At 39.8% G+C, this 26,806-nt stretch overlaps 1 protein-coding gene and 1 long non-coding RNA gene across 2 annotated transcripts in view; both read left to right on the top strand.

The window, feature by feature from the left end:
- LOC309537649 (uncharacterized protein) overlaps nucleotides 1–26,806 on the top strand; it is a gene marked incomplete at both ends in the record, with an annotated part of 243,324 nt that overhangs the window by 6,205 nt on the left and 210,313 nt on the right. Inside the window, 14 exons of the mRNA XM_082232541.1 lie at nucleotides 399–425; nucleotides 1,434–1,451; nucleotides 3,285–3,305; nucleotides 3,829–3,855; nucleotides 5,704–5,730; nucleotides 17,541–17,567; nucleotides 18,657–18,683; nucleotides 19,076–19,096; nucleotides 20,001–20,027; nucleotides 20,542–20,568; nucleotides 20,924–20,944; nucleotides 22,362–22,388; nucleotides 23,424–23,441; nucleotides 25,688–25,712. Coding sequence (XP_082088667.1) covers nucleotides 399–425; nucleotides 1,434–1,451; nucleotides 3,285–3,305; nucleotides 3,829–3,855; nucleotides 5,704–5,730; nucleotides 17,541–17,567; nucleotides 18,657–18,683; nucleotides 19,076–19,096; nucleotides 20,001–20,027; nucleotides 20,542–20,568; nucleotides 20,924–20,944; nucleotides 22,362–22,388; nucleotides 23,424–23,441; nucleotides 25,688–25,712 — 340 coding nt within the window. The remainder of the gene's footprint in view (nucleotides 1–398; nucleotides 426–1,433; nucleotides 1,452–3,284; nucleotides 3,306–3,828; nucleotides 3,856–5,703; nucleotides 5,731–17,540; nucleotides 17,568–18,656; nucleotides 18,684–19,075; nucleotides 19,097–20,000; nucleotides 20,028–20,541; nucleotides 20,569–20,923; nucleotides 20,945–22,361; nucleotides 22,389–23,423; nucleotides 23,442–25,687; nucleotides 25,713–26,806) is intronic.
- Nucleotides 10,811–14,254, top strand: LOC309537374. Its single transcript, XR_014221840.1, has 4 exons — nucleotides 10,811–10,823; nucleotides 11,832–11,849; nucleotides 13,683–13,703; nucleotides 14,227–14,254. It is a non-coding gene; the product is annotated as an uncharacterized lncRNA (long non-coding RNA).

A 26,806-nucleotide genomic window follows, 5' to 3' on the forward strand; every position in this document is an offset into this window, starting at 1 on the left:
TTAGTGATGCAACCCAGAGCCAGGCCTTTTCTGAAGATCAAAGTGAGTTTCCTCCTGAGATTCAGATGTCTTCCTGCCCCAGTGCCCCCATAAGACCAGTCAGTCCAGGGTCTCAAATTGTCTTACTGTGTAACCACAGATTGGATTCTGTTCCTGTCCTTTTGCTTTGGGAAACTGATTCCCATGGCATCCTCTTTTAGTGTCAAAATACTATTGTCCCGGAAGGGAAAATACACAAGGATTTTTGGGAAAGATCTGGACTTGGACCAGGCATCCCATCAAAAGAGAACACATTTTTATTGAAGACTGTCTGTTTTCAGTTATCTACTTTCAAAGACTGTCATCTGTAAAGTAGGGCACCTGAAAACCTAATAAGTTCAATTTGTTTTTCAATTTAGGGTCTTGATTTGTCCAAAGTACTGGCCGTGAGTATTGTGGAACTTTTGTGTATTTATTATATAGTCTATATTGAGAAAGTGGGAGGGAGGCAAGGAGGAAGCTCTTTTCTGCCTCAGAATATGATCCCAGCCAGAGAAGAATATGACAAGCAATCGATTCTTCTGTTGTAAGCAGCCGACTATACAAGGAAGCCTTTGCAGCTGAATTATCTCTTCTTTCTGTAGTAGTGTTGGATTCATGGTGTGTATTAGATCTTGAAGAGTTTGGTACTAAAGCAACAGAGCTACTCAGTTTCCCTCAGAGTTTCAGGTGTCTCTTTGGCTTTTAATCTGTAGCATATGAAAATATGAGGAAATGCTGCCTATTCGTAAAAGTAAAAAAATATGTGATTTGATACCTATTTTTGATAGATTGATAACCATGCATATATTACGGATAGCAATGAGACAGTTTTCAGCACAATGTGAGCAGGTAGAGCTGCCTCCGGAAACTGCAGCTTGCAGAACAGCCAGGACAGAGAGAAATCTGGATTTCTAGCGGGAATTGAGGACTTCAGTTGCATCTTAATGTACACGGGGGTCAAAGTGCACATCAATGGGAACACAAGTTTCTTTCTCATACTGGTAACTCACAACTTAACTTATGCACGTTCAGCTTTACTCACTTGGCTAAACGTAAATAAATAAGGGAGCGGACGTTTGAGGGTAGAAACTTTGTTAACCCTACCTTAGGAGAGTATTTGGAGGTGCAGGGAGAATGTATTTTGATTATACAAAATTTTGGCTTTATGCGTTGTCCCGGGAACATAACCCTCATGTATGTTGAGAGTCACTTCTGATACAGAGATGTGAACAGAAACAAGTATAATGTGTTTCTCCTGTAATATACTCAGAAATGGGGTGTGAATAGAAATAAATAACAATTTGATCTTTCCTGTATTTTCTTTGAATATATTTGATGATAAAATATATGAAAAACAAAAAAGGAAAAAAACTAAAAAAACCCTATTGTTTCCCTTTGTAAAACAATGACAGAGAAAGAAGAGATCTCCAGTAAGTATCCAATCCTCATTGTGACTTTTCAATTTAAAAAAAGAATTATTTATTTTTTAACATTTACTCATGTGGTCGTATCCTGATTGATTCTGGTTCATGTCTTCTGGGGATCTGAAACTAAATCAAATAGCCCAGGTGTGGGTACCATTTGTTCTGGGCTCCTTCATTATACTGTTCTTTGGGGAGGTGTTTTTTGGGGGGCCGGGGGCTCCTGTCCTTCTCTTTGGGAAATTTTTATACTGGAACTGAAATCACAATTTTAAAAAAATATCTTTGATGTAGGCTGGAAAACATCTAGTTATTTCCTAAAAGAGACCTTTTTGATGTTATGTCCCTCTGCTATATTTTTCTCCCTGTGGGTTGGTCTGTCTGGTATCCTCTCCTTTACCTTCTGTCCTAAGCCTTTTGGCAAATGATGGTAGACATTTCACCGAATGTGTTAGCCCTAAATTTTGGGGAGGGGCCCTTCAGGAAATGATGAAGAAAGCCAAGGGGAAGAAAAAAATCCAGTCTGCTGTAGAGATGAGGGAGAAGTTAGATTCAGCTATCATTTTAAAGCCCACTTTCCTACTTCTCACTTTCTGAAACAAAATGCTGTACTAACTAGAACATATCAGCGCTTCTGAATTCAACATTCTCTGAATGTTGCAGTGCGGCTCTGCAGGCAAGCAGTGTGTACAAGAATGCATGGGGCATGGTAAAAATTGCATTAAAATGCATTTATTAGTTAAATTCACATACAAAATGTGCATTACGTTACAGATTATTTGCAAGAATTTGAACATTAGGCAAAAGTGCATATAAGTCTTCTATATTAGGGGAAAATGCACCAAAATGCAAAAGGATTTTCTTGAGGGCTTAAAAAAAAAATCACAAATTGGGGAAATGTGGAGAACAGATCTTCAGGATGGGAAAATGAGGATCTGAGAGAAACCAGAAGGGACATATTTGGCCACCCCCTGTGTGATGGCAACTGTGAACCACATCTAACTGAAGCACTTGGGATCCATCCTAAAATAGGTGCCTCAGGATGGCTAAGATGTAATGTAAGAAGAGTAGTCATTGAAACCAAGAAAGCATACAAAGCAACACCCATGCAAACTGCCAGCAATGACAGACATGGGAGAAATATCACTTATCTAGTAGTGAAATGTACACTTAAACTTTGTTGTGTTTAGCTGATGCCCAAGAGATGGAACTCTTCCATGACTGAGTTCCATAACCTGAGCACAGCCACCAAGAAGACCCTCTCATGCATGCTCACCAAGCACACCACAGTTGGTGATGGATATTCACGTGTCTTCCTGTGTGCTCCACCCCAAATAAGACCACTCAGTACAGGGCCTGAACTCTTTCTCTCTGTATTTGCTTGGGGGAGCTGATCTTCTTGGCATCCACTTTTCCTTCTGTTCAGAACATTGTTGTAGTGGAAGTGAAAATCCAGAAGGTTCCTTAGGAAACATATGGGAGCAGGATCTGGCTGGCAAATAGTATAGCCAAATGAACACCCCAATGGTTTTTCTAAAAAGGGTTTTCAGATTTTCCGCATTATGCCCCACCTCCACTATTTCCTTCTCTTTGCAATTTGGTCGGCCTCCTCTCCTTTGTTATGGAATTGCTCTGTAAAGAAAAATGACTAATATGGAGGCAGCTGTGATGCACATGAGACTGAATCAGTTCAGATCGCTTCTGCTTTCTCTTCTGATGTTTCCTTGATGAATAGGGGAATCCTTGCCTTAGGACCTAAATATGTGTTACATGACATCTCCACATGTTAAGCAGTTAAGAGAACACGACAGACTAACCAGTTGAATTTCCTTTTCAATTTAGCTTCTGGGTGGAGCAACTAGCGTGAGTATTGAGAAATCTTCATACCCTAAGATTTGTAGTGGGAGGGAGAAGGTCTTCTGTTGCTCATAGGATGATCTCACTGGGGGTGAAATTCACTACGCTATAATGTTTTCCATTTGTGAAAGGCAGGCATTATTACTCAATGAAGTTTGAATTCCAAACCAAGGAATTATAAAACTTAGCCTCATCAATAACTTATATTATCCTATTTGCTGGCAACTAGTATAGCAGAATGTCCAAGCAATTCCATGAAAATATTTTCAAATTTTACATAAGTTACTTTTTGTTGTTGTTGTTTTACACATTTTCCACTATTACTTTGTCTTTGCACGTTGGACGGTCTGCTCTTCTTTATCTGCTCTTCTAACCCTAGTTTGCCTGTAAATTCTTTAGTTTGCCTGTAAATTGTCATTTTCCCACATGAAGTGGGAGAATCCCTGCCTGAAGATAAAACTGTGTTACGTGGTGGCTGAAGTTCCCATCATGCAGTTTGCTAATCAGTTCAATTTGTTGTTCAATTTAGAATCTTGGTTTGTCTGATGTAGTGGACATGAGTATTATGGCCCTTTTGTGTACTTATTGTATGATCTGGAGTGGGAAACTGGGAGGGAGGGCTTTTCTGCCACAAACTATGATATCACTGCCAGGGAAGAGAACGACGAACAGTCTGTTCTCCAGTTCTAATCAGTTTACTATAGAAGGAACGGTTGTTTGGCTGAGTTTTCTCTTCTCTTCATAGTAGTGTTCGATCCCTGTGTGCGTTAGATTCAGTCTACATTTCCAGAAATAATAAATTGAAAAGTTTGTGCAAAAGCAACAAGTTTGATCACATTTTTTCTTAGAGGTTCAGTCAAGTATGGAATAACTCAGGAAATAAAATTGGCTAAAATGACGGCAGCTGTACGGCACGTGAGAGTAAATCAGTTTCCTATGGTTTGCTTGTAAACTCTCATTTTCCCTCATGAAGTGGGAAAATCTCTGACTGAGGATAAGACTATGTTGTGTGGCATACTTGTGACTGGAGCCCCCACGATGCCATTTGCTAATCAGTTCATTTTGTTGTTCCATTTAGAGTCTTGGTGTGTCTGGTTTAGTGGATGTGAGTATTGTGGAACTTTTGTTTATTTATTGTATGCTCTGGAGTGGGAAACTGGGAGGGAGGGAGAGAGCGAGTACTTTTCTGCCTCAAAGTATGATGCCAGCCAGGCAAGTATATATATGACAATCTGTTCTCCAGTTCTAATCAGTTTGCTACAGAAGGAACGGTTGTTTGGTTGAGTTATCTCTTCTCTTCATAGTACTGTTCGATCCTTGTTTGTGTGTTAGATTCAGTCTATATTTCCAGAAAGAATATATTGAAAAGTTTGGTGCAAAAGCAACAAGTTTGATCACATTTTTCTTAGAGGTTCTGGTATCTCTTTGGATCTTATTACGCAGTTTATGAAAATATGGTAAAATTCTGCCTTTTGAATGCTGAAGTCTCCTATTTCAGGCACTTCAGTGAGGAATGATTGAGCTGTTGAGTAAAGAGTAGCTAATAAATTAAATTTTAGGCCCACCCAGGAATTTAAATTGCTTTATTGAACCTCCGCATCCTGGGCTCTAATTTCATATCCTTTTGGGGGGCAGCTGATCGCCTAGGGCAAAGGCATCCTCTTCTCTTCAGAAAATTGTTGTACTGGAAATAAGAATTGTGGGTTTTTAATAAAGGTGTTTTTTAAAGGAAAGGTCTGTAAGCAGGACCTAGCTGGTAACTAGTATAGCTGAACTTCCAGGCAGTTTCATGAAAGCACTTTCAAATTTTCCATGTTATGCCCCATCTCCACTAATAGTTTGTCTTTGCACGTTGGACACTCAGCTCTCCTTCATCTGCTTTTCTAACCTTAATGGAAAAGGAGAGTGAAGTCCACACCAAATCTATCAGCCTGGTTACTTTCAGGAAGGTATGGAATTACCCAGGGAAGGAGATTGGCTAAAATGAAGACATGTGAGACTGCCTTTAGATCCGTTTGCTTATTTATTCTGATCTTTCCCTCAGGAAAAGAGGGAATCCCTGCCTGAGGATGAAACTATGTGCCATTTCAGTGTCTATATCTCCCACCATGCCATTTTCCACTGTAGGCTTTGAAACATCAAATATTCATATAGCATTCTTTCATGCTATGATATGATCCTCAATATGGGCAAGAACTAGAAAGAGAAACAAAACAGGAGGCCCCTGCAAGTCTCCCTTCTCCAATTTCTGTATCCTTAAACTGGACTTTGGCCAGGATACCTTTGCATAGAGTTCTGTGTACTCATGGCTCCTCAGAAAAGACAATTGTCCTCTGTAAAGTAGCACAAATTATAAGGTTTCCAAATAACTTTTCTAATAAATTCAATTTGCTTTTCTATTTAGAACCTTGGTTTGGGAGACAAGTTGAAAGTGAGTATCGTGAAACCTTTGTGTGATTACTATATGGTCTGTAGTAGTAATATGAGAGGAAGGGAGGGAAGGAAGGCGGAATTTCCAAGAAAGGTCATACAAATATTTCCACTATTACTTTGTCTTTGCAAGTTGGACAGTCTGCTCTCCTTTACCTGCTCTTCTAACTTTAATGAGTAGGAGAGTGAACTCCATACCAAATATATCAGCCTGGCTGTTAGAGAGGGAGCCTCCTTTCGAGAAGGTATGGAAGAATTCAAGAAAGGAAATTGGCAAAAATGAAGGCAACTGCACAACACGTGAGACTGAATCAGTTTCTGTTGGTTTGCCTTTATATTCTGATCTTTGCCACATGAAATGGTAGAATTCCTGCTTGAGGATGAAACTATGTGTTAGGTGGCATACCTGGGACTGGATCTCCCACCATACCATTTGCTAATCAATCTTGGGTTTTTGTTTTTTTAATATAAAGGCTTTCAGGAAATGTCTGCAGGCAGGAGCAGGATGCAACTAGTATAGCAGAACTTTCAAGCAAGTTCATAAAATTATTTCCACATTTTCCATGTATGCCCCATCTCCACTATGACTTTGTCTTTTCAAGTTGGACAGTCTACTCTTCTAACCTTAATGAATAGGAGACTGAATTCCACACCAAATATATCAGCCTGACTGTTAGAGAGGGCCCCTGTTTTGGGAAGATACGGAATAATTCACAAAAGGAAATTGGCTAAAATGAAGGCAGCTGTGCAACACATGAGACTGAATCAGTTTCCGTTGGTTTGCCTTTATATTTTATTCTTTGCCACATGAAATGGTAGAATTCCTGCTTGAGGATGAAACTATGTGTTAGGTGGCATACCTGGGACTGGATCTCCCACCATTTGCTAATCAGTTCGATTTGCTTTTCAGTTTAGGGTCTTGATGTGAATGCAGCCATGAATGTATTGTGATTCTTGATCAGATTTCCTATATGATTTGTAGTGGGAAAGTGGAAGGGAGTTCGGGGGGGGAGAGGAAAAGTTATTCTCTGTTACAATATATAACCTCATGCTGGGAAGAATTCACAGAGCTAAAATGCTTGCCCTTTCCTAAAGCAATGAATTATTTTAGGCATTCAGATATAATCTGCTGCCCCCTGCGGGTCTCATTTTTTACATTTCTGTATCCTTAAATACTGAATTTTGGCCAGACACTAATATCTAATAAATTCAATTTGTTTTTCTATTTAGAGCCTTGGTCTGTCAGACAAACTGCAAGTGAGTATTGCAAAAGCTTAGTGTGTTTACGATATGGTTTGTTGCAGTAAAATGGGTGGAAGAGAGAGAAGGAAGGAGGAACTCTTATGTGACTCATAGATGACCCAAACCATGGAAGAACTCATTAGGCGATAATGTTTGCCATTTGGCTGGCAACTAATATCATTTGCCAGCCCTCTTTTCCAGAATGTATGGAATGATTCAAAGAAGGAAATAGGCTAAAATCCTGGACTTTTGGCTAAACATTCTCTCAAACAGAGGACACTTTTACACAGTGGACTGTGTGCTGATGGTTCTTCAGAATAAGCAATTTTCCTCTCTCAAGTATTGCAAAATATATGTCGTGCAAAGAACATGAAAGCCTAATATGTTCAATTTGCTTTTCGCTCTAGGTTGTGGATCAGTTGTTGAAAGTGAGTATTGTGAAAGCTTTCTATGGTTATTCTATGGTTTGTAGTGAGAAAGTTCCATTTATTTACTTTTAGCGTGCTGTTGTGAAAGTGAATGTTTGCATTGCGAACCATTATTTTGTCTACGTATTCCATAATGGGAGAGTGGGAGGAAGGCGGGGAAGAAAAGAGTAGGTCTCCCCCCCCCCCAAAAAAAAGAATCTGACTCAGGGAAGAACAAACAGATTGCCCTTTTTTAAAGGTAGGCATTTGTGAAGAGCATTTGATTATCATTTGCTGCCCCCTACATTCATTGCTACCATTAAGGAAATGAAAGCTGGGGCATCTCATTGTAGATCTCCCCAAGCAGTGTTTCATATGTATCTGGATTTTGATTAATCTCCCTTCATATAGAGAGCACTTTTAAATAGCTGACAACCCTTCAAAGTAGATGACTTTCCTCTGTATAGGTGGGCACCTGACATAGTGTTAAGAGTACATAAAAGCCCAAGTAATTCCATTTGCTTTTCAATTTAGGATCCTCAGGTGCATTCGACACTGGAAGTGAGTATTTTGAAATCTTTGTGTATTACCTATATGGTCTGTTTTGTTTGAACCTCCCCCTGCAAAATGCAATTCTAGGTCCATCCAGGGTCTAAAAATGCCTTTCTAAATCCCTGCAGCCTAGGCTCCGTCTATATATCTTTGTTTTGGGCAGCTGATTTCTCTTTTGTTCAGAAAATAGTTTTATCTTGAAAAGAAGAATCTCGGCTTTTAAGAGAGGCTTTTTAGGAAAGCTCTGCAAGCAGGAGTTGGCTGGCAACAGTATAGCCGAACTTCCAAGCAATATCATGAAAATATTTTCAGATTTTCCTTGTATGCTCCAACCTCACTATTATTTTTTGGCCTTGCCAAACTACACAAACACCTTAAAAGCTCAACCCAGAATTAAGATATATCAAAACTAAAAACACCAATCTCTTCAGAACGCCATGGTTTTTAATATGATATGTTGTATGATGTACTTACTTTAGAGTTTAATTTAATTTACAAATTCCAAAATTTTAAAAAGTGATTAAAAATTATTATGATTATAAATTTCCAAAAATGTATTTATTTAATATTTCTAAGAGCTGCTTGCAAACTTTCATCTTGGGATTTCAATGGGATCACACACACACACACACACACACACACACACACACATATATATACTGTGTGTGTATATATATATATATATATATCTATATATCTCGTACATACATCTCCACCTTATGGGGTTCTATTTAGGATAAATGGGTCTTCTTGGTGTAAAATATAACAGAATAAACAAGACCTCAAACTATAATAGCAGTTACTTTAGGAATTTCTTTAAAAAGTTTTTCATGTAAAAGATATCTGAAAAGCTAGTCAGGCTTTTCTTTTAAAAATGTGTTCCAAAGCTGAGTTATAGCTTGCTGTTGCATGATAGAATTAACGCTTTGAAAGAATTCTTGTTAGTACTTGATATGTATTGACCCAACTATGTGTTACGTGTCATATCTGTGACTGGATCTCCCATACCATTTGCTAATCAGTTCAATCTGCTTTTCAATTTAGCGTGCTGATGCGAATGGAGCCTTGGCAGTGAGTATTGAGATTTTTTTGTTTTCTTTTTAGTGGGAAAGTGGAGATGAGGAAGAATGGAAAAGTTACTCTCTGTCACAATATAACCTCAGCCAGGGAAGAATTCACAGAGCTAAAATGCCTTGCCTTTCCAAAGGCAGGAATTTTGAACGATTATATTTTAGATATAATCTGCTACGCCCTGTATTCTTAAACTGGACTTTGGCCACATATTCTCTCAAAGGACACTTTCATATAGTGGACTGTGTACTGATGGTTCTTCAGAATAAACAGCTGTGCTGTGTCAAGTGTTGCAGATTATAAGGGGCGCAAACAACATGAAAGCCTAACAAGTTTTATTTCTTTTTCACTGTAGAATGTGCAAAGTTTATTGAGCGTGAGTATTGTGAAACCTTTGAATGATTATTATATTGTATGTAGTGTGAAAATGGAAAGCAGGAAAGGGAAGGAAGGAGGTGGTCAGAGGATGATCCCAGCAAGGGAAGAACTCATTGGGCTATAATGTTTGCCATTTGTTACAGGCAGGCAAGTTTTGATACCCAGGCAGAGAATTATAAAATTTAGCACAAAAACATAGCAAGTTCAACTTGTTATTTCCATTTAGTTCTTCTCTTTTTCAAAATATGATCCAAGCCAGGGAAGAACAGACAGAGTTAATATGATTGCCCCTTTTTAAAGGTAGGCATTTGTGAAGAGCATTTGATTATCATTTGCTGCTTCCCTACATTCATTGCTAACATTAAGGAAATAAAAGCTGGGATGTCTTATTGTAGGTGTCTCCAAGATAGTGTAATATGTAACTGGACTTGGATTGACATCCCTTCATATCTCTCCGGAGCCTCCCACAGCCTTCCAGAGGCTCGCACAACCTTCCCAGAGTCTGGCAAGGTAGTAGCAGGCCTTGAGCGAATGGTTCCATGGTTCCTTCCTCACTTTGCATGGTTTTGCCTTTGTACGTAAAACCCCAAAACATGACGCCCATGGGAATTGCAGATCTACTGTACTGTATATTGTCACTTCATATGACAAGTCTTGGGTTTGCTGTTGGTGTAAAGTTTTTGGGAGCATTAGGGTGTGAATGCCACACGAATAATTGGAGTATCTGAATTCTCCTAGTGTTCTATCTCTTGAACCCCAAGTAATTTGAGTTGTATTAAAATGCTCATATCTCACATATCCATCCTGGAAAAGGTCCCTTAGTATTGCTAACAGCCGTAATAAAGGCAAGAATCCGTGAAGGAAAGGAAGCATATGAAACAAAACCCCCAAACTACAGCAGCAATGAGAAACCTGGAAGACATAGTAATTTATCTCTTCCTGAAATGTACGTTGAAACAAAGACTGGGCATAACCACCCAAAAGGCCCTTCCTTTCACACTCACCAACAACAACACAGTTAGTGATGCAACCCAGAGCCAGGCCTTTTCTGAAGATCAAAGTGAGTTTCCTCCTGAGATTCAGATGTCTTCCTGCCCCAGTGCCCCCATAAGACCAGTCAGTCCAGGGTCTCAAATTGTCTTACTGTGTAACCACAGATTGGATTCTGTTCCTGTCCTTTTGCTTTGGGAAACTGATTCCCATGGCATCCTCTTTTAGTGTCAAAATACTATTGTCCCGGAAGGGAAAATACACAAGGATTTTTGGGAAAGATCTGGACTTGGACCAGGCATCCCATCAAAAGAGAACACATTTTTTATTGAAGACTGTCTGTTTTCAGTTATCTACTTTCAAAGACTGTCATCTGTAAAGTAGGGCACCTGAAAGCCTAATAAGTTCAATTTGTTTTTCAATTTAGGGTCTTGATTTGTCCAAAGTACTGGGCGTGAGTATTGTGGAACTTTTGTGTATTTATTATATAGTCTATATTGAGAAAGTGGGAGGGAGGCAAGGAGGAAGCTCTTTTCTGCCTCAGAATATGATCCCAGCCAGAGAAGAATATGACAAGCAATCGATTCTTCTGTTGTAAGCAGCCTACTATACAAGGAACCCTTTGCAGCTGAATTATCTCTTCTTTCTGTAGTAGTGTTGGATTCATGGTGTGTATTAGATCTTGAAGAGTTTGGTACTAAAGCAACAGAGCTACTCAGTTTCCCTCAGAGTTTCAGGTGTCTCTTTGGCTTTTAATCTGTAGCATATGAAAATATGAGGAAATGCTGCCTATTCGTAAAAGTAAAAAAATATGCGATTTGATACCTATTTTTGATAGATTGATAACCATGCATATATTACGGATAGCAATGAGACAGTTTTCAGCACAATGTGAGCAGGTAGAGCTGCCTCCGGAAACTGCAGCTTGCAGAACAGCCAGGACAGAGAGAAATCTGGATTTCTAGCGGGAATTGAGGACTTCAGTTGCATCTTAATGTACACGGGGGTCAAAGTGCACATCAATGGGAACACAAGTTTCTTTCTCATACTGGTAACTCACAACTTAACTTATGCACGTTCAGCTTTACTCACTTGGCTAAACGTAAATAAATAAGGGAGCGGACGTTTGAGGGTAGAAACTTTGTTAACCCTACCTTAGGAGAGTATTTGGAGGTGCAGGGAGAATGTATTTTGATTATACAAAATTTTGGCTTTATGCGTTGTCCCGGGAACATAACCCTCATGTATGTTGAGAGTCACTTCTGATACAGAGATGTGAACAGAAACAAGTATAATGTGTTTCTCCTGTAATATACTCAGAAATGGGGTGTGAATAGAAATAAATAACAATTTGATCTTTCCTGTATTTTCTTTGAATATATTTGATGATAAAATATATGAAAAACAAAAAAGGAAAAAAACTAAAAAAACCCTATTGTTTCCCTTTGTAAAACAATGACAGAGAAAGAAGAGATCTCCAGTAAGTATCCAATCCTCATTGTGACTTTTCAATTTAAAAAAAGAATTATTTATTTTTTAACATTTACTCATGTGGTCGTATCCTGATTGATTCTGGTTCATGTCTTCTGGGGATCTGAAACTAAATCAAATAGCCCAGGTGTGGGTACAATTTGTTCTGGGATCCTTCATTATACTGTTCTTTGGGGAGGTGTTTTTTGGGGGGCCGGGGGCTCCTGTCCTTCTCTTTGGGAAATTTTTATACTGGAACTGAAATCACAATTTTAAAAAAATATCTTTGATGTAGGCTGGAAAACATCTAGTTATTTCCTAAAAGAGACCTTTTCCATGTTATGTCCCTCTGCTATATTTTTCTCCCTGTGGGTTGGTCTGTCTGGTATCCTCTCCTTTACCTTCTGTCCTAAGCCTTTTGGCAAATGATGGTAGACATTTCACCGAATGTGTTAGCCCTAAATTTTGGGGAGGGGCCCTTCAGGAAATGATGAAGAAAGCCAAGGGGAAGAAAAAAATCCAGTCTGCTGTAGAGATGAGGGAGAAGTTAGATTCAGCTATCATTTTAAAGCCCACTTTCCTACTTCTCACTTTCTGAAACAAAATGCTGTACTAACTAGAACATATCAGCGCTTCTGAATTCAACATTCTCTGAATGTTGCAGTGCGGCTCTGCAGGCAAGCAGTGTGTACAAGAATGCATGGGGCACGGTAAAAATTGCATTAAAATGCATTTATTAGTTAAATTCACATACAAAATGTGCATTACGTTACAGATTATTTGCAAGAATTTGAACATTAGGCAAAAGTGCATATAAGTCTTCTATATTAGGGGAAAATGCACCAAAATGCAAAAGGATTTTCTTGAGGGCTTAAAAAAAAAATCACAAATTGGGGAAATGTGGAGAACAGATCTTCAGGATGGGAAAATGAGGATCTGAGAGAAACCAGAAGGGACATATTTGGCCACCCCCTGTGTGATGGCAACTGTGAACCACATCTAACTGAAGCACTTGGGATCCATCCTAAAATAGGTGCCTCAGGATGGCTAAGATGTAATGTAAGAAGAGTAGTCATTGAAACCAAGAAAGCATACAAAGCAACACCCATGCAAACTGCCAGCAATGACAGACATGGGAGAAATATCACTTATCTAGTAGTGAAATGTACACTTAAACTTTGTTGTGTTTAGCTGATGCCCAAGAGATGGAACTCTTCCATGACTGAGTTCCATAACCTGAGCACAGCCACCAAGAAGACCCTCTCATGCATGCTCACCAAGCACACCACAGTTGGTGATGGATATTCACGTGTCTTCCTGTGTGCTCCACCCCAAATAAGACCACTCAGTACAGGGCCTGAACTCTTTCTCTCTGTATTTGCTTGGGGGAGCTGATCTTCTTGGCATCCACTTTTCCTTCTGTTCAGAACATTGTTGTAGTGGAAGTGAAAATCCAGAAGGTTCCTTAGGAAACATATGGGAGCAGGATCTGGCTGGCAAATAGTATAGCCAAATGAACACCCCAATGGTTTTTCTAAAAAGGGTTTTCAGATTTTCCGCATTATGCCCCACCTCCACTATTTCCTTCTCTTTGCAATTTGGTCGGCCTCCTCTCCTTTGTTATGGAATTGCTCTGTAAAGAAAAATGACTAATATGGAGGCAGCTGTGATGCACATGAGACTGAATCAGTTCAGATCGCTTCTGCTTTCTCTTCTGATGTTTCCTTGATGAATAGGGGAATCCTTGCCTTAGGACCTAAATATGTGTTACATGACATCTCCACATGTTAAGCAGTTAAGAGAACACGACAGACTAACAAGTTGAATTTCCTTTTCAATTTAGCTTCTGGGTGGAGCAACTAGCGTGAGTATTGAGAAATCTTCATACCCTAAGATTTGTAGTGGGAGGGAGAAGGTCTTCTGTTGCTCATAGGATGATCTCACTGGGGGTGAAATTCACTACGCTATAATGTTTTCCATTTGTGAAAGGCAGGCATTATTACTCAATGAAGTTTGAATTCCAAACCAAGGAATTATAAAACTTAGCCTCATCAATAACTTATATTATCCTATTTGCTGGCAACTAGTATAGCAGAATGTCCAAGCAATTCCATGAAAATATTTTCAAATTTTACATAAGTTACTTTTTGTTGTTGTTGTTTTACACATTTTCCACTATTACTTAGTCTTTGCACGTTGGACGGTCTGCTCTTCTTTATCTGCTCTTCTAACCCTAGTTTGCCTGTAAATTCTTTAGTTTGCCTGTAAATTGTCATTTTCCCACATGAAGTGGGAGAATCCCTGCCTGAAGATAAAACTGTGTTACGTGGTGGCTGAAGTTCTCATCATGCAGTTTGCTAATCAGTTCAATTTGTTGTTCAATTTAGAATCTTGGTTTGTCTGATGTAGTGGACATGAGTATTATGGTCCTTTTGTGTACTTATTGTATGATCTGGAGTGGGAAACTGGGAGGGAGGGCTTTTCTGCCACAAACTATGATATCACTGCCAGGGAAGAGAACGACGAACAGTCTGTTCTCCAGTTCTAATCAGTTTACTATAGAAGGAACGGTTGTTTGGCTGAGTTTTCTCTTCTCTTCATAGTAGTGTTCGATCCCTGTGTGCGTTAGATTCAGTCTACATTTCCAGAAATAATAAATTGAAAAGTTTGTGCAAAAGCAACAAGTTTGATCACATTTTTTCTTAGAGGTTCAGGCAAGTATGGAATAACTCAGGAAATAAAATTGGCTAAAATGACGGCAGCTGTACGGCACGTGAGAGTAAATCAGTTTCCTATGGTTTGCTTGTAAACTCTCATTTTCCCTCATGAAGTGGGAAAATCTCTGACTGAGGATAAGACTATGTTGTGTGGCATACTTGTGACTGGAGCCCCCACGATGCCATTTGCTAATCAGTTCATTTTGTTGTTCCATTTAGAGTCTTGGTGTGTCTGGTTTAGTGGATGTGAGTATTGTGGAACTTTTGTTTATTTATTGTATGCTCTGGAGTGGGAAACTGGGAGGGAGGGAGAGAGCGAGTACTTTTCTGCCTCAAAGTATGATGCCAGCCAGGCAAGTATATATATGACAATCTGTTCTCCAGTTCTAATCAGTTTGCTACAGAAGGAACGGTTGTTTGGTTGAGTTATCTCTTCTCTTCAGAGTACTGTTCGATCCTTGTTTGTGTGTTAGATTCAGTCTATATTTCCAGAAAGAATATATTGAAAAGTTTGGTGCAAAAGCAACAAGTTTGATCACATTTTTCTTAGAGGTTCTGGTATCTCTTTGGATCTTATTACGCAGTTTATGAAAATATGGTAAAATTCTGCTTTTTGAATGCTGAAGTCTCCTACAGTGGTGCCTCGCAAGACGAAAAGAATCCGTTCTGTGATTCTCTTCGTCTAGCGTTTTTTTCGTCTTGCGAAGCAAGCCCATTGACAGATTAGCGGATTAGTGCTATTAATGGCTTTTAGCGGCTTATCTGCTGATCAGATCAGCTGATAAGCGGCTTAGCGGCTTAGAAAAAGGGGGGGAACGGTAAAAATACCCGCAGGAACTCGCAAGACATTTTCGTCTTGCGAAGCAAGCCCATAGGAAATTCATCTAGCGAAGCACCTCCAAAACGGAAAACTCTTTTGTCTAGCGAGTTTTCCGTCTTGCGAGGCATTCGTCTTGCGGGGCACCACTGTATTTTGAATGCTGAAGTCTCCTATTTCAGGCACTTCAGTGATGAATGATTTAGCTGTTGAGTAAAGACTAATAAATTAAATTTTAGGCCCACCCAGGAATATAAATTGCTTTATTGAACCCCCACATCCTGGGCTCTAATTTCATATCCTTTTGGCGGGCAGCTGATCGCCTAGGGCAAAGGCATCCTCTTCTCTTCAGAAAATTGTTGTACTGGAAATAAGAATTGTGGGTTTTTAATAAAGGTGTTTTTTAAAGGAAAGGTCTGTAAGGAGGACCTGGCTGGTAATTAGTTATAATAGGTTGGGAGTTACTCGTGCGTAATCCTGCTCCGTTTGAGCATTAGATTGCCTGGTTAAACCCTCCGGACTGCACAGCCCATCTCAGCGTGGCTGCCCTTAGTCACTCGTAGAATCTGTCTGTGGGCGTTTCTTAAAGCGTTGCCAACATAAGAGTTTTTTGACGCCCAATCGTTTCCGCCTCTCACTGTGCGGGAGTCTCCTGCGCAGGGTGGGCGTGGGCAGCAGGGTGCTTGGGCTCTCCTCACTAACTTCCAACAAAGAGTCCTGGAGCCCCTGCACCTCCCTGTCCCGTTGCTCTCCTGGATCCCTGGTGTTACACTCATTCTCTTCCCCTTCTTCCCGGCTGAGTCTCCCTCTAGCGCTTGGACCTTCCCCTGCAGCATCAGAGACCCTCTCCTTCTCCCGTGCCTCTGATGGCAGTTCCCTGACACTAGTATAGCTGAACCTCCAGGCAGTTTCATGAAAGCACTTTCAAATTTTCCATGTTATGCCCCATCTCCACTAATACTTTGTATTTGCACGTTGGACAGTCAGCTCTCCTTCATCTGCTTTTCTAACCTTAATGGAAAAGGAGAGTGAAGTCCACACCAAATCTATCAGAATGGTTACTTGAGAGGGACCTTCCTTTCAGGAAGGTATGGAATTACCCAGGAAAGGAGATTGGCTAAAATGAAGACATGTGAGACTGCCTTTAGATCCATTTGCTTATTTATTCTGATCTTTCCCTCAGGAAAAGAGGGAATCCCTGCCTGAGGATGAAACTATGTGCCATGTGCCATTTCATTGTCTATATCTCCCACCATGCCATTTTCCACTGTAGGCTTTGAAACATCAAATATTCATATAGCATCCTTTCATGCTATGATATGATCCTCAACATGGGCAAGAACTAGAAAGAGAAACAAAACAGGAGGCCACTGCAAGTCTCCCTTCTCCAATTTCTGTATCCTTAAACTGGACTTTGGCCAGGATACCTTTCCATAGAGTTCTGTGAACTCATGGCTCTTCAGAAAAGACAATTGTCCTCTGTAAAATAGCACAAATTATAAGGTGTCCAATTAACTTTTCTAATAAATTAAATTTGCTTTTCTATTTAGAAACTTGGAGAAACGGTGAATATATTGTGAAACATTTGTGTGATTACTATATGGTCTGTAGTATTAATATGAGAGGAAGAGAGGGAAGGAAGGAGGAATTTCCAAGAAAGGTCATACAAAGGAAATTGGCAAACATGTGAGACTGGATCAGTTTCTGTTGCTTTGCCTTTATATTCTGATCTTTGGCACATAAAACGGTAGAATTCCTGCTTGAGGAGTTCACTGTGTGTTAGGTGGCACACCTGGGACTGGATCTCCCACCATACCATTTGCTAATCAGTTCAATTTGCTTTTCAGTTTAGGGTCTTGATGTGAATGCAGCCATGAATGTATTGTGATTCTTGAGTGTGTATCCTATAAGATTTATAGCAGGAAAGTGGAAAGGAGATGGGGAGGAAAGGAAAAGTTATTCTCTGTCACAATATATAACTTCATCTAGGGAAGAATTCACAGAGCTAAAATGTTTGCCATTTCCAAAGCCAGGAATTTATTTTTTAAGCATTCAGATATAATCTGCTGCCCCTTGCAGGTCTCCTTTTTTACACTTCTGTTTCCTTAAATCCTGGACCTTGGCCAGACATGAATGTCTAATAAATTCAATTTCCTTTTCTGTTTAGAACCTTGATTTGCAAAAGACGTTGCAAGTGAGTATTGTGAAACCTTTGTGTGATTGCTATATGGTTTGTAGTAGTAAAATGGGAGAAAGAAAGGGAAGGAAGGAGGAACTCTTCTGATGATCCAAGGCATGGAAGAACTCGTTAGGCTGTAAGGCTTGCCATTTGGTTGGCAACTAATGTTATTTGCCAGACCCATCCAGGGTCTAAAACTGCCTTAGTTCTGCACTCTCACAGCCTGGGCTCAGTCTCCATATCTTTGTCTTGGGCAGCGGATCTCCTTGGTATCATCTTCTGTTCAGAAAATTGTTCTACTGGAAATAAGAATTTTCGGTTGTTGTTTTTTAATATAAAGGCTTTTAGGAAAGGTCTGCAAGCAGGAGCAGGCTGGCAACTAGTATAGCAGAACTTCCAAGCAAGTTCATAAAATTATTTCCACATTTTCCATGTATGCCCCATCTCCACTATGACTTTGTCTTTTCAAGTTGGACAGTCTACTCTTCTAACCTTAATGAATAGGAGACTGAATTCCACACCAAATGTATCAGCCTGACTGTTAGAGAAGGACCCTCCTTTTGGGAAGATACGGAATTATTCACGAAAGGAAGTTGGCTAAAATGAAGGCAGCTGTGCAACACATGAGACTGAATCAGTTTCCGTTGGTTGCCTTTATATTTTGTTCTTTGCCACATGAAATGGTAGAATTCCTGCTTGAGGATGAAACTATGTGTTAGGTGGCATACCTGGGACTGGATCTCCCACCATTTGCTAATCAGTTCGATTTGCTTTTCAGTTTAGGGTCTTGATGTGAATGCAGCCATGAATGTATTGTGATTCTTGAGCGGGTTTCCTATATGATTTGTAGTGGGAAAGTGGAAGGGAGTTCGGGGTGGGGAGAGGAAAAGTTATTCTCTGTTACAATATATAACCTCATGGTGGGAAGAATTCACAGAGCTAAAATGCTTGCCCTTTCCTAAAGCAATGATTTCTTTTAGGCATTCAGATATAATCTGCTGCCCCCCCCCCCGCAGGTCTCATTTTTTACATTTCTGTATCCTTAAATACTGAACTTTGGCCAGACACTAATATCTAATAAATTCAATTTGCTTTTCTATTTAGAGCCTTGGTCTGTCAGACAAGCTGCAAGTGAGTATTGCGAAAGCTTAGTGTGTTTACGATACGGTTTGTTGCAGTAAAATGGGAGGAAGAGAGAGAAGGAAGGAGGAACTCTTCTGTGACTCAGTGGAGACCCAAACCATGGAAGAACTCATTAGGCGATAATGTTTGCCATTTGGCTGGCAACTAATATTATTTGCCAGCCCTCTTTTCCAGAATGTATGTAATGATTCAAGGAGGGAAATGGGCTAAAATCCTGGACTTTTGGCTAAACATTCTCTCAAACAGAGGACACTTTTACACAGTGGACTGTGTGCTGATGGTTCTTCAGAATAAACAATTGTCCTCTGTCAAGTATTGCAAAATATATGTCGTGCAAAGAACATGAAAGCCTAATATGTTCAATTTGCTTTTCTCTGTAGGTTGTAGATCAATTGTTGAAAGTGAGTATTGTGAAAGTTTTCTATGGTTAGTCTATGGTTTGTAGTGAGAAAGTTCCATTTATTTCCTTTTAGCGTGCTGTTGTGAAAGTGAATGTTTGCATTGTGAACCATTGTTTTGTCTACGTAGTCCATAATGGGAAAGTGGGAGGAAGGCGGGGAAGAAAAGAGTAGGTCTCCCCCCCCCAAAAAAAAATAGAATCCGACTCAGGGAAGAACAAACAGATTGCCCTTTTTTAAAGGTAGGTGTCCCATTAAACTTTAATTAGTTTAATGCTAATCATATGTCCAGTGCGCTTCCGATGCCACAATGTCCCATTACAGCAGAGCATTTCGCACAGCGGCTCAAGAAGGGCTGGAGAGTCAGCATCTTTTCAAAAACGGAATCTTGGAGCAAGCGGTTTGGAACTCAAATAGAAGGTTTATTTACACAAAACAAAAAACCCTGGTGAAGAATCACACATTTCAGCAAACACGCCCCAAAAGAAAAAGGAAGGGGGAAGGGGGAGAGGCAAACACACGAGTGAGTTGACTATTTATACAAACTCACATTCCTGGAAGCCTAACGACCTCCAGCTGCTCAGTGATTAGAGCGTCCTGATTAGAGCTTCTTAACCCTTTAATACCAACAGTAGGCATTTGTGAAGAGCATTTGAATATCATTTGCTGCCCCCCTACATTCATTGCTACCATTAAAGAAATGAAAGCTGGGGCGTCTCATTGTAGATCTCCCCAAGCAGTGTTTCATATGTATCTGGATTTTGATTAATCTCCCTTCATATAGAGAGCACTTTTAAATAGCTGACAACCCTTCAAAGTAGATGACTTTCCTCTGTATAGGTGGGCACCTGACATAGTGTTAAGCGTACATAAAAGCCCAAGTAATTCCATTTGCTTTTCAATTTAGGATCCTCAGGTGCATTCAACACTGGAAGTGAGTATTTTGAAGTCTTTGTGTATTACCTATATGGTCTGTTTTGTTTGAACCTCCCCCTGCAAAATGCAATTCTAGGTCCATCCAGGGTCTCAAAATGCCTTTCTAAATCCCTACAGCCTAGGCTCCGTCTATATATCTTTGTTTTGGGCAATATATATATATATATTGTACATATATCTCCACCTTATGGGGTTCTATTTAGGATAAATGGGCCTTCTTGGAGTAAAATATAGCAGAATAAACAAGACCTCAAACTATAATAGCAGTTACTTTAGGAATTTCTTTAAAAAGTTTTTCATGTAAAAGATATCTGAAAAGCTAGTCAGGCTTTTCTTTTAAAAATGTGTTCCAAAGCTGAGTTATAGCTTGCTGTTGCATGATAGAATTAACGCTTTGAAAGAATTCTTGTTAGTACTTGATATGTATTGACCCAACTATGTGTTACGTCTCCTATCTGTGACTGGATCTCCCATACCATTTGCTAATCAGTTCAATCTGCTTTTCAATTTAGCGTGCTGATGCGAATGGAGCCTTGGCAGTGAGTATTGAGATTTTTTTGTTTTCTTTTTAGTGGGAAAGTGGAGATGAGGAAGAATGGAAAAGTTACTCTCTGTCACAATATAACCACAGCCAGGGAAGAATTCACAGAGCTAAAATGCCTTGCCTTTCCAAAGGCAGGAATTTTGAACGATTATATTTTAGATATAATCTGCTACGCCCTGTATTCTTAAACTGGACTTTGGCCACATATTCTCTCAAAGGACACTTTCATATAGTGGACTGTGGACTGATGGTTCTTCAGAATAAACAGCTGTGCTGTGTCAAGTGTTGCAGAATATAAGGGGCGCAAACAACATGAAAGCCTAACAAGTTTTATTTCTTTTTCACTGTAGAATGTGCAAAGTTTATTGAGCGTGAGTATTGTGAAACCTTTGAATGATTATTATATTGTATGTAGTGTGAAAATAGAAAGCAGGAAGGGAAGGAAGGAGGTGGTCAGAGGATGATCCCAGCAAGGGAAGAACTCATTAGGCTATAATGTTTGCCATTTGTTACAGGCAGGCAAGTTTTGATACGAGGCAGAGAATTATAAAATTTAGCACAAAAACATAGCAAGTTCAACTTGTTATTTCCATTTAGTTCTTCTCTTTTTCAAAATATGATCCAAGCCAGGGAAGAACAGACAGAGTTAATATGATTGCCCCTTTTTAAAGGTAGGCATTTGTGAAGAGCATTTGATTATCATTTGCTGCTTCCCTACATTCATTGCTAACATTAAGGAAATAAAAGCTGGGATGTCTTATTGTAGGTGTCTCCAAGATAGTGTAATATGTAACTGGACTTGGATTGACATCCCTTCATATCTCTCCGGAGCCTCCCACAGCCTTCCAGAGGCTCGCACAACCTTCCCAGAGTCTGGCAAGGTAGTAGCAGGCCTTGAGCGAATGGTTCCATGGTTCCTTCCTCACTTTGCATGGTTTTGCCTTTGTACGTAAAACCCCAAAACATGACGCCCATGGGAATTGCAGATCTACTGTACTGTATATTGTCACTTCATATGACAAGTCTTGGGTTTGCTGTTGGTGTAAAGTTTTTGGGAGCATTAGGGTGTGAATGCCACACGAATAATTGGAGTATCTGAATTCTCCTAGTGTTCTATCTCTTGAACCCCAAGTAATTTGAGTTGTATTAAAATGCTCATATCTCACATATCCATCCTGGAAAAGGTCCCTTAGTATTGCTAACAGCCGTAATAAAGGCAAGAATCCGTGAAGGAAAGGAAGCATATGAAACAAAACCCCCAAACTACAGCAGCAATGAGAAACCTGGAAGACATAGTAATTTATCTCTTCCTGAAATGTACGTTGAAACAAAGACTGGGCATAACCACCCAAAAGGCCCTTCCTTTCACACTCACCAACAACAACACAGTTAGTGATGCAACCCAGAGCCAGGCCTTTTCTGAAGATCAAAGTGAGTTTCCTCCTGAGATTCAGATGTCTTCCTGCCCCAGTGCCCCCATAAGACCAGTCAGTCCAGGGTCTCAAATTGTCTTACTGTGTAACCACAGATTGGATTCTGTTCCTGTCCTTTTGCTTTGGGAAACTGATTCCCATGGCATCCTCTTTTAGTGTCAAAATACTATTGTCCCGGAAGGGAAAATACACAAGGATTTTTGGGAAAGATCTGGACTTGGACCAGGCATCCCATCAAAAGAGAACACATTTTTTATTGAAGACTGTCTGTTTTCAGTTATCTACTTTCAAAGACTGTCATCTGTAAAGTAGGGCACCTGAAAGCCTAATAAGTTCAATTTGTTTTTCAATTTAGGGTCTTGATTTGTCCAAAGTACTGGGCGTGAGTATTGTGGAACTTTTGTGTATTTATTATATAGTCTATATTGAGAAAGTGGGAGGGAGGCAAGGAGGAAGCTCTTTTCTGCCTCAGAATATGATCCCAGCCAGAGAAGAATATGACAAGCAATCGATTCTTCTGTTCTAAGCAGCCTACTATAGAAGGAACCCTTTGCAGCTAAATTATCTCTTCTTTCTGTAGTAGTGTTGGATTCATGGTGTGTATTAGATTTGGTCCACATTTCCAGAAATACTATCTTGAAGCGTTTGGTATTAAAGCAACAGGGTTACTCAGTTTCCCTCAGAGTTTCAGGTGTTTCTTTGAATCTTAATATGTAGCATATGAAAATATGAGGAAAAGCTGCATATTAGTAAAAGTAAAAAAAATATGCTATTTGATACATATTTTTGATAGATTGATAATCTTGCATATATTATGGATAACAATGAGACAGTTTTCAGCATAATGTGAGCAGGTAGTGCTGCCTCTGGAAACTGCAGCTTGCAGAACAGCCAGGAGAGAGAGAAATCTGGATTTCTAGCGGGAATTGAGGACTTCAGTTGCATCTTAATGTACACGGGGGTCAAAGTGCACATCAATGGGAACACAAGTTTCTTTCTCATACTGGTAACTCACAACTTAACTTATGCACGTTCAGCTTTACTCACTTGGCTAAACGTAAATAAATAAGGGAGCGGACGTTTGAGGGTAGAAACTTTGTTAACCCTACCTTAGGAGAGTATTTGGAGGTGCAGGGAGAATGTATTTTGATTATACAAAATTTTGGCTTTATGCGTTGTCCCGGGAACATAACCCTCATGTATGTTGAGAGTCACTTCTGATACAGAGATGTGAACAGAAACAAGTATAATGTGTTTCTCCTGTAATATACTCAGAAATGGGGTGTGAATAGAAATAAATAACAATTTGATCTTTCCTGTATTTTCTTTGAATATATTTGATGATAAAATATATGAAAAACAAAAAAGGAAAAAAACTAAAAAAACCCTATTGTTTCCCTTTGTAAAACAATGACAGAGAAAGAAGAGATCTCCAGTAAGTATCCAATCCTCATTGTGACTTTTCAATTTAAAAAAAGAATTATTTATTTTTTAACATTTACTCATGTGGTCGTATCCTGATTGATTCTGGTTCATGTCTTCTGGGGATCTGAAACTAAATCAAATAGCCCAGGTGTGGGTACAATTTGTTCTGGGATCCTTCATTATACTGTTCTTTGGGGAGGTGTTTTTTGGGGGGCCGGGGGCTCCTGTCCTTCTCTTTGGGAAATTTTTATACTGGAACTGAAATCACAATTTTAAAAAAATATCTTTGATGTAGGCTGGAAAACATCTAGTTATTTCCTAAAAGAGACCTTTTTGATGTTATGTCCCTCTGCTATATTTTTCTCCCTGTGGGTTGGTCTGTCTGGTATCCTCTCCTTTACCTTCTGTCCTAAGCCTTTTGGCAAATGATGGTAGACATTTCACCGAATGTGTTAGCCCTAAATTTTGGGGAGGGGCCCTTCAGGAAATGATGAAGAAAGCCAAGGGGAAGAAAAAAATCCAGTCTGCTGTAGAGATGAGGGAGAAGTTAGATTCAGCTATCATTTTAAAGCCCACTTTCCTACTTCTCACTTTCTGAAACAAAATGCTGTACTAACTAGAACATATCAGCGCTTCTGAATTCAACATTCTCTGAATGTTGCAGTGCGGCTCTGCAGGCAAGCAGTGTGTACAAGAATGCATGGGGCACGGTAAAAATTGCATTAAAATGCATTTATTAGTTAAATTCACATACAAAATGTGCATTACGTTACAGATTATTTGCAAGAATTTGAACATTAGGCAAAAGTGCATATAAGTCTTCTATATTAGGGGAAAATGCACCAAAATGCAAAAGGATTTTCTTGAGGGCTTAAAAAAAAAATCACAAATTGGGGAAATGTGGAGAACAGATCTTCAGGATGGGAAAATGAGGATCTGAGAGAAACCAGAAGGGACATATTTGGCCACCCCCTGTGTGATGGCAACTGTGAACCACATCTAACTGAAGCACTTGGGATCCATCCTAAAATAGGTGCCTCAGGATGGCTAAGATGTAATGTAAGAAGAGTAGTCATTGAAACCAAGAAAGCATACAAAGCAACACCCATGCAAACTGCCAGCAATGACAGACATGGGAGAAATATCACTTATCTAGTAGTGAAATGTACACTTAAACTTTGTTGTGTTTAGCTGATGCCCAAGAGATGGAACTCTTCCATGACTGAGTTCCATAACCTGAGCACAGCCACCAAGAAGACCCTCTCATGCATGCTCACCAAGCACACCACAGTTGGTGATGGATATTCACGTGTCTTCCTGTGTGCTCCACCCCAAATAAGACCACTCAGTACAGGGCCTGAACTCTTTCTCTCTGTATTTGCTTGGGGGAGCTGATCTTCTTGGCATCCACTTTTCCTTCTGTTCAGAACATTGTTGTAGTGGAAGTGAAAATCCAGAAGGTTTCTTAGGAAACATATGGGAGCAGGATCTGGCTGGCAAATAGTATACCCAAATGAACACCCCAATGATTTTTCTAAAAAGGGTTTTCAGATTTTCCGCATTATGCTCCACCTCCACTATTTCCTTCTCTTTGCAATTTGGTCAGCCTCCTCTCCTTTGTTATGGAATTGCTCTGTAAAGAAAAATGAGTAATATGGAGGCAGCTGTGATGCACATGAGACTGAATCAGTTCAGATCGCTTTTGCTTTCTCTTCTCGTGTTTCCTTTATGAAAAGGGGAATCCTTGCCTTAGGACCTAAATATGTGTTACATGACTGTCAGGGAACTGCCATCGGAGAAACAGGTGGTGGAGGGGCTCAGGGAGGAAGGAAGAGACTCAACAGCTGAAGCAGGAACCAGCAGGGGGAGGAGTGGATCTCTGAGGGAATGCGAGCAGGAGGGAGGGCTCAGAGACGCTTCCAGCGAGAACAGTGGGGAGGTATCTGAGGCTCCCATAGGGAGACCCAGGCCTCGCCGGAAACTGTCACGCCGTGAGTCCAGAAGGCGGGTTTCCGTTAAGGAGCTCTTATGCTGGAGACGATTCCGAAAGCAACCACTGTTGGAATCTACGAGTGACTAGGGCAGACATGTTTGAGGAGCTCTGTCACACACAGAGGTTTGTGGAGTGGCACAAACTCTGAGGGAGCACGATTTTACGCACAAGCAGCTAATCATCCCATCACAATGACATTTCCACATGTTAAGCAGTTAAGAGAACATGACAGACTAACAAGTTGAATTTCCTTTTCAATTTAGCTTCTGGGTGGAGCAACTAGCGTGAGTATTGAGAAATCTTCATACCCTAAGATTTGTAGTGGGAGGCAGAAGGTCTTCTGTTGCTCATAGGATGATCCCACTGGGGGGGGGGAATTCACTACGCTATAATGTTTTCCATTTGTGAAAGGCAGTCATTATTACTCAATGAAGTTTGAATTCCAAACCAAGGAATTATAAAACTTAGCCTCATCAATAACTTATATTATCCTACTGGCTGGCAACCAGTATAGCAGAATGTCCAAGCAATTCCATGAAAATATTTTCAAATTTTACATAAGTTACTTTTTGTTGTTGTTTTACACATTTTCCACTATTACTTTGTCTTTGCACGTTGGACGGTCTGCTCTTCTTTATCTGCTCTTCTAACCCTTGTTTGCCTGTAAATTCTTTAGTTTGCCTGTAAACTCTCATTTTCCCACACGAAGTGGGAGAATCCCTGCCTGAAGATAAAACATTCATGTCTTCTGGGGATCTGAAACTAAATCAAATAGTCAAGGCGTGGGTAGAATTTATTCTTGGCTCCTTCATTATACTGTTCTTTGGGGAGGTGTTTTTTGTGGGGCTGGGGGGTCCTGTCCTCTATGGGAAATTTTTATACTTCAACTGAAATCACAATTTAAAAAATTAAAATTAAACAATTAAATATATATATATATTTGACGTAGGCTGGAAAACATCTAGTTATTTCCTAAAAGAGATCTTTTCAATGTTATGTCCCTCTGCTATATTTTTGTCCCTGTGAGTTGGTCTGTCTGGTATCCTCGCCTTTGCCTGCTGTCCTAAGCCTTTTGGAAAATGATGTTAGACATTTCACTGAATCTGTTAGCCCTAAATATTGGGGAGGGGAACTTCAGGAAATGATGAAGAAAGCCAAGGGGAAGTAAAAATCCAATCTGATGTAGAGATGAGGGAGAAATTAGATTCAGCTATCATTTACCTACTTCACACTTTTTGAAAGAAAATGCTGTACCAACTGGAACATATCAGCCCTTCTGAATTCAGAATTCACTGAATGTTGCAGTGCTGCTCTCCAGGCAAGCAATGTGTATGAGAATGCATGGGGCAGGGTAAAAATATGCGTTAAAATGCATTTATTAG

This window comes from Podarcis vaucheri (genome assembly GCF_965113315.1).
Source record: "Podarcis vaucheri genome assembly, chromosome: 7".
Classification (NCBI taxonomy): Eukaryota; Metazoa; Chordata; class Lepidosauria; order Squamata; family Lacertidae; genus Podarcis; species Podarcis vaucheri.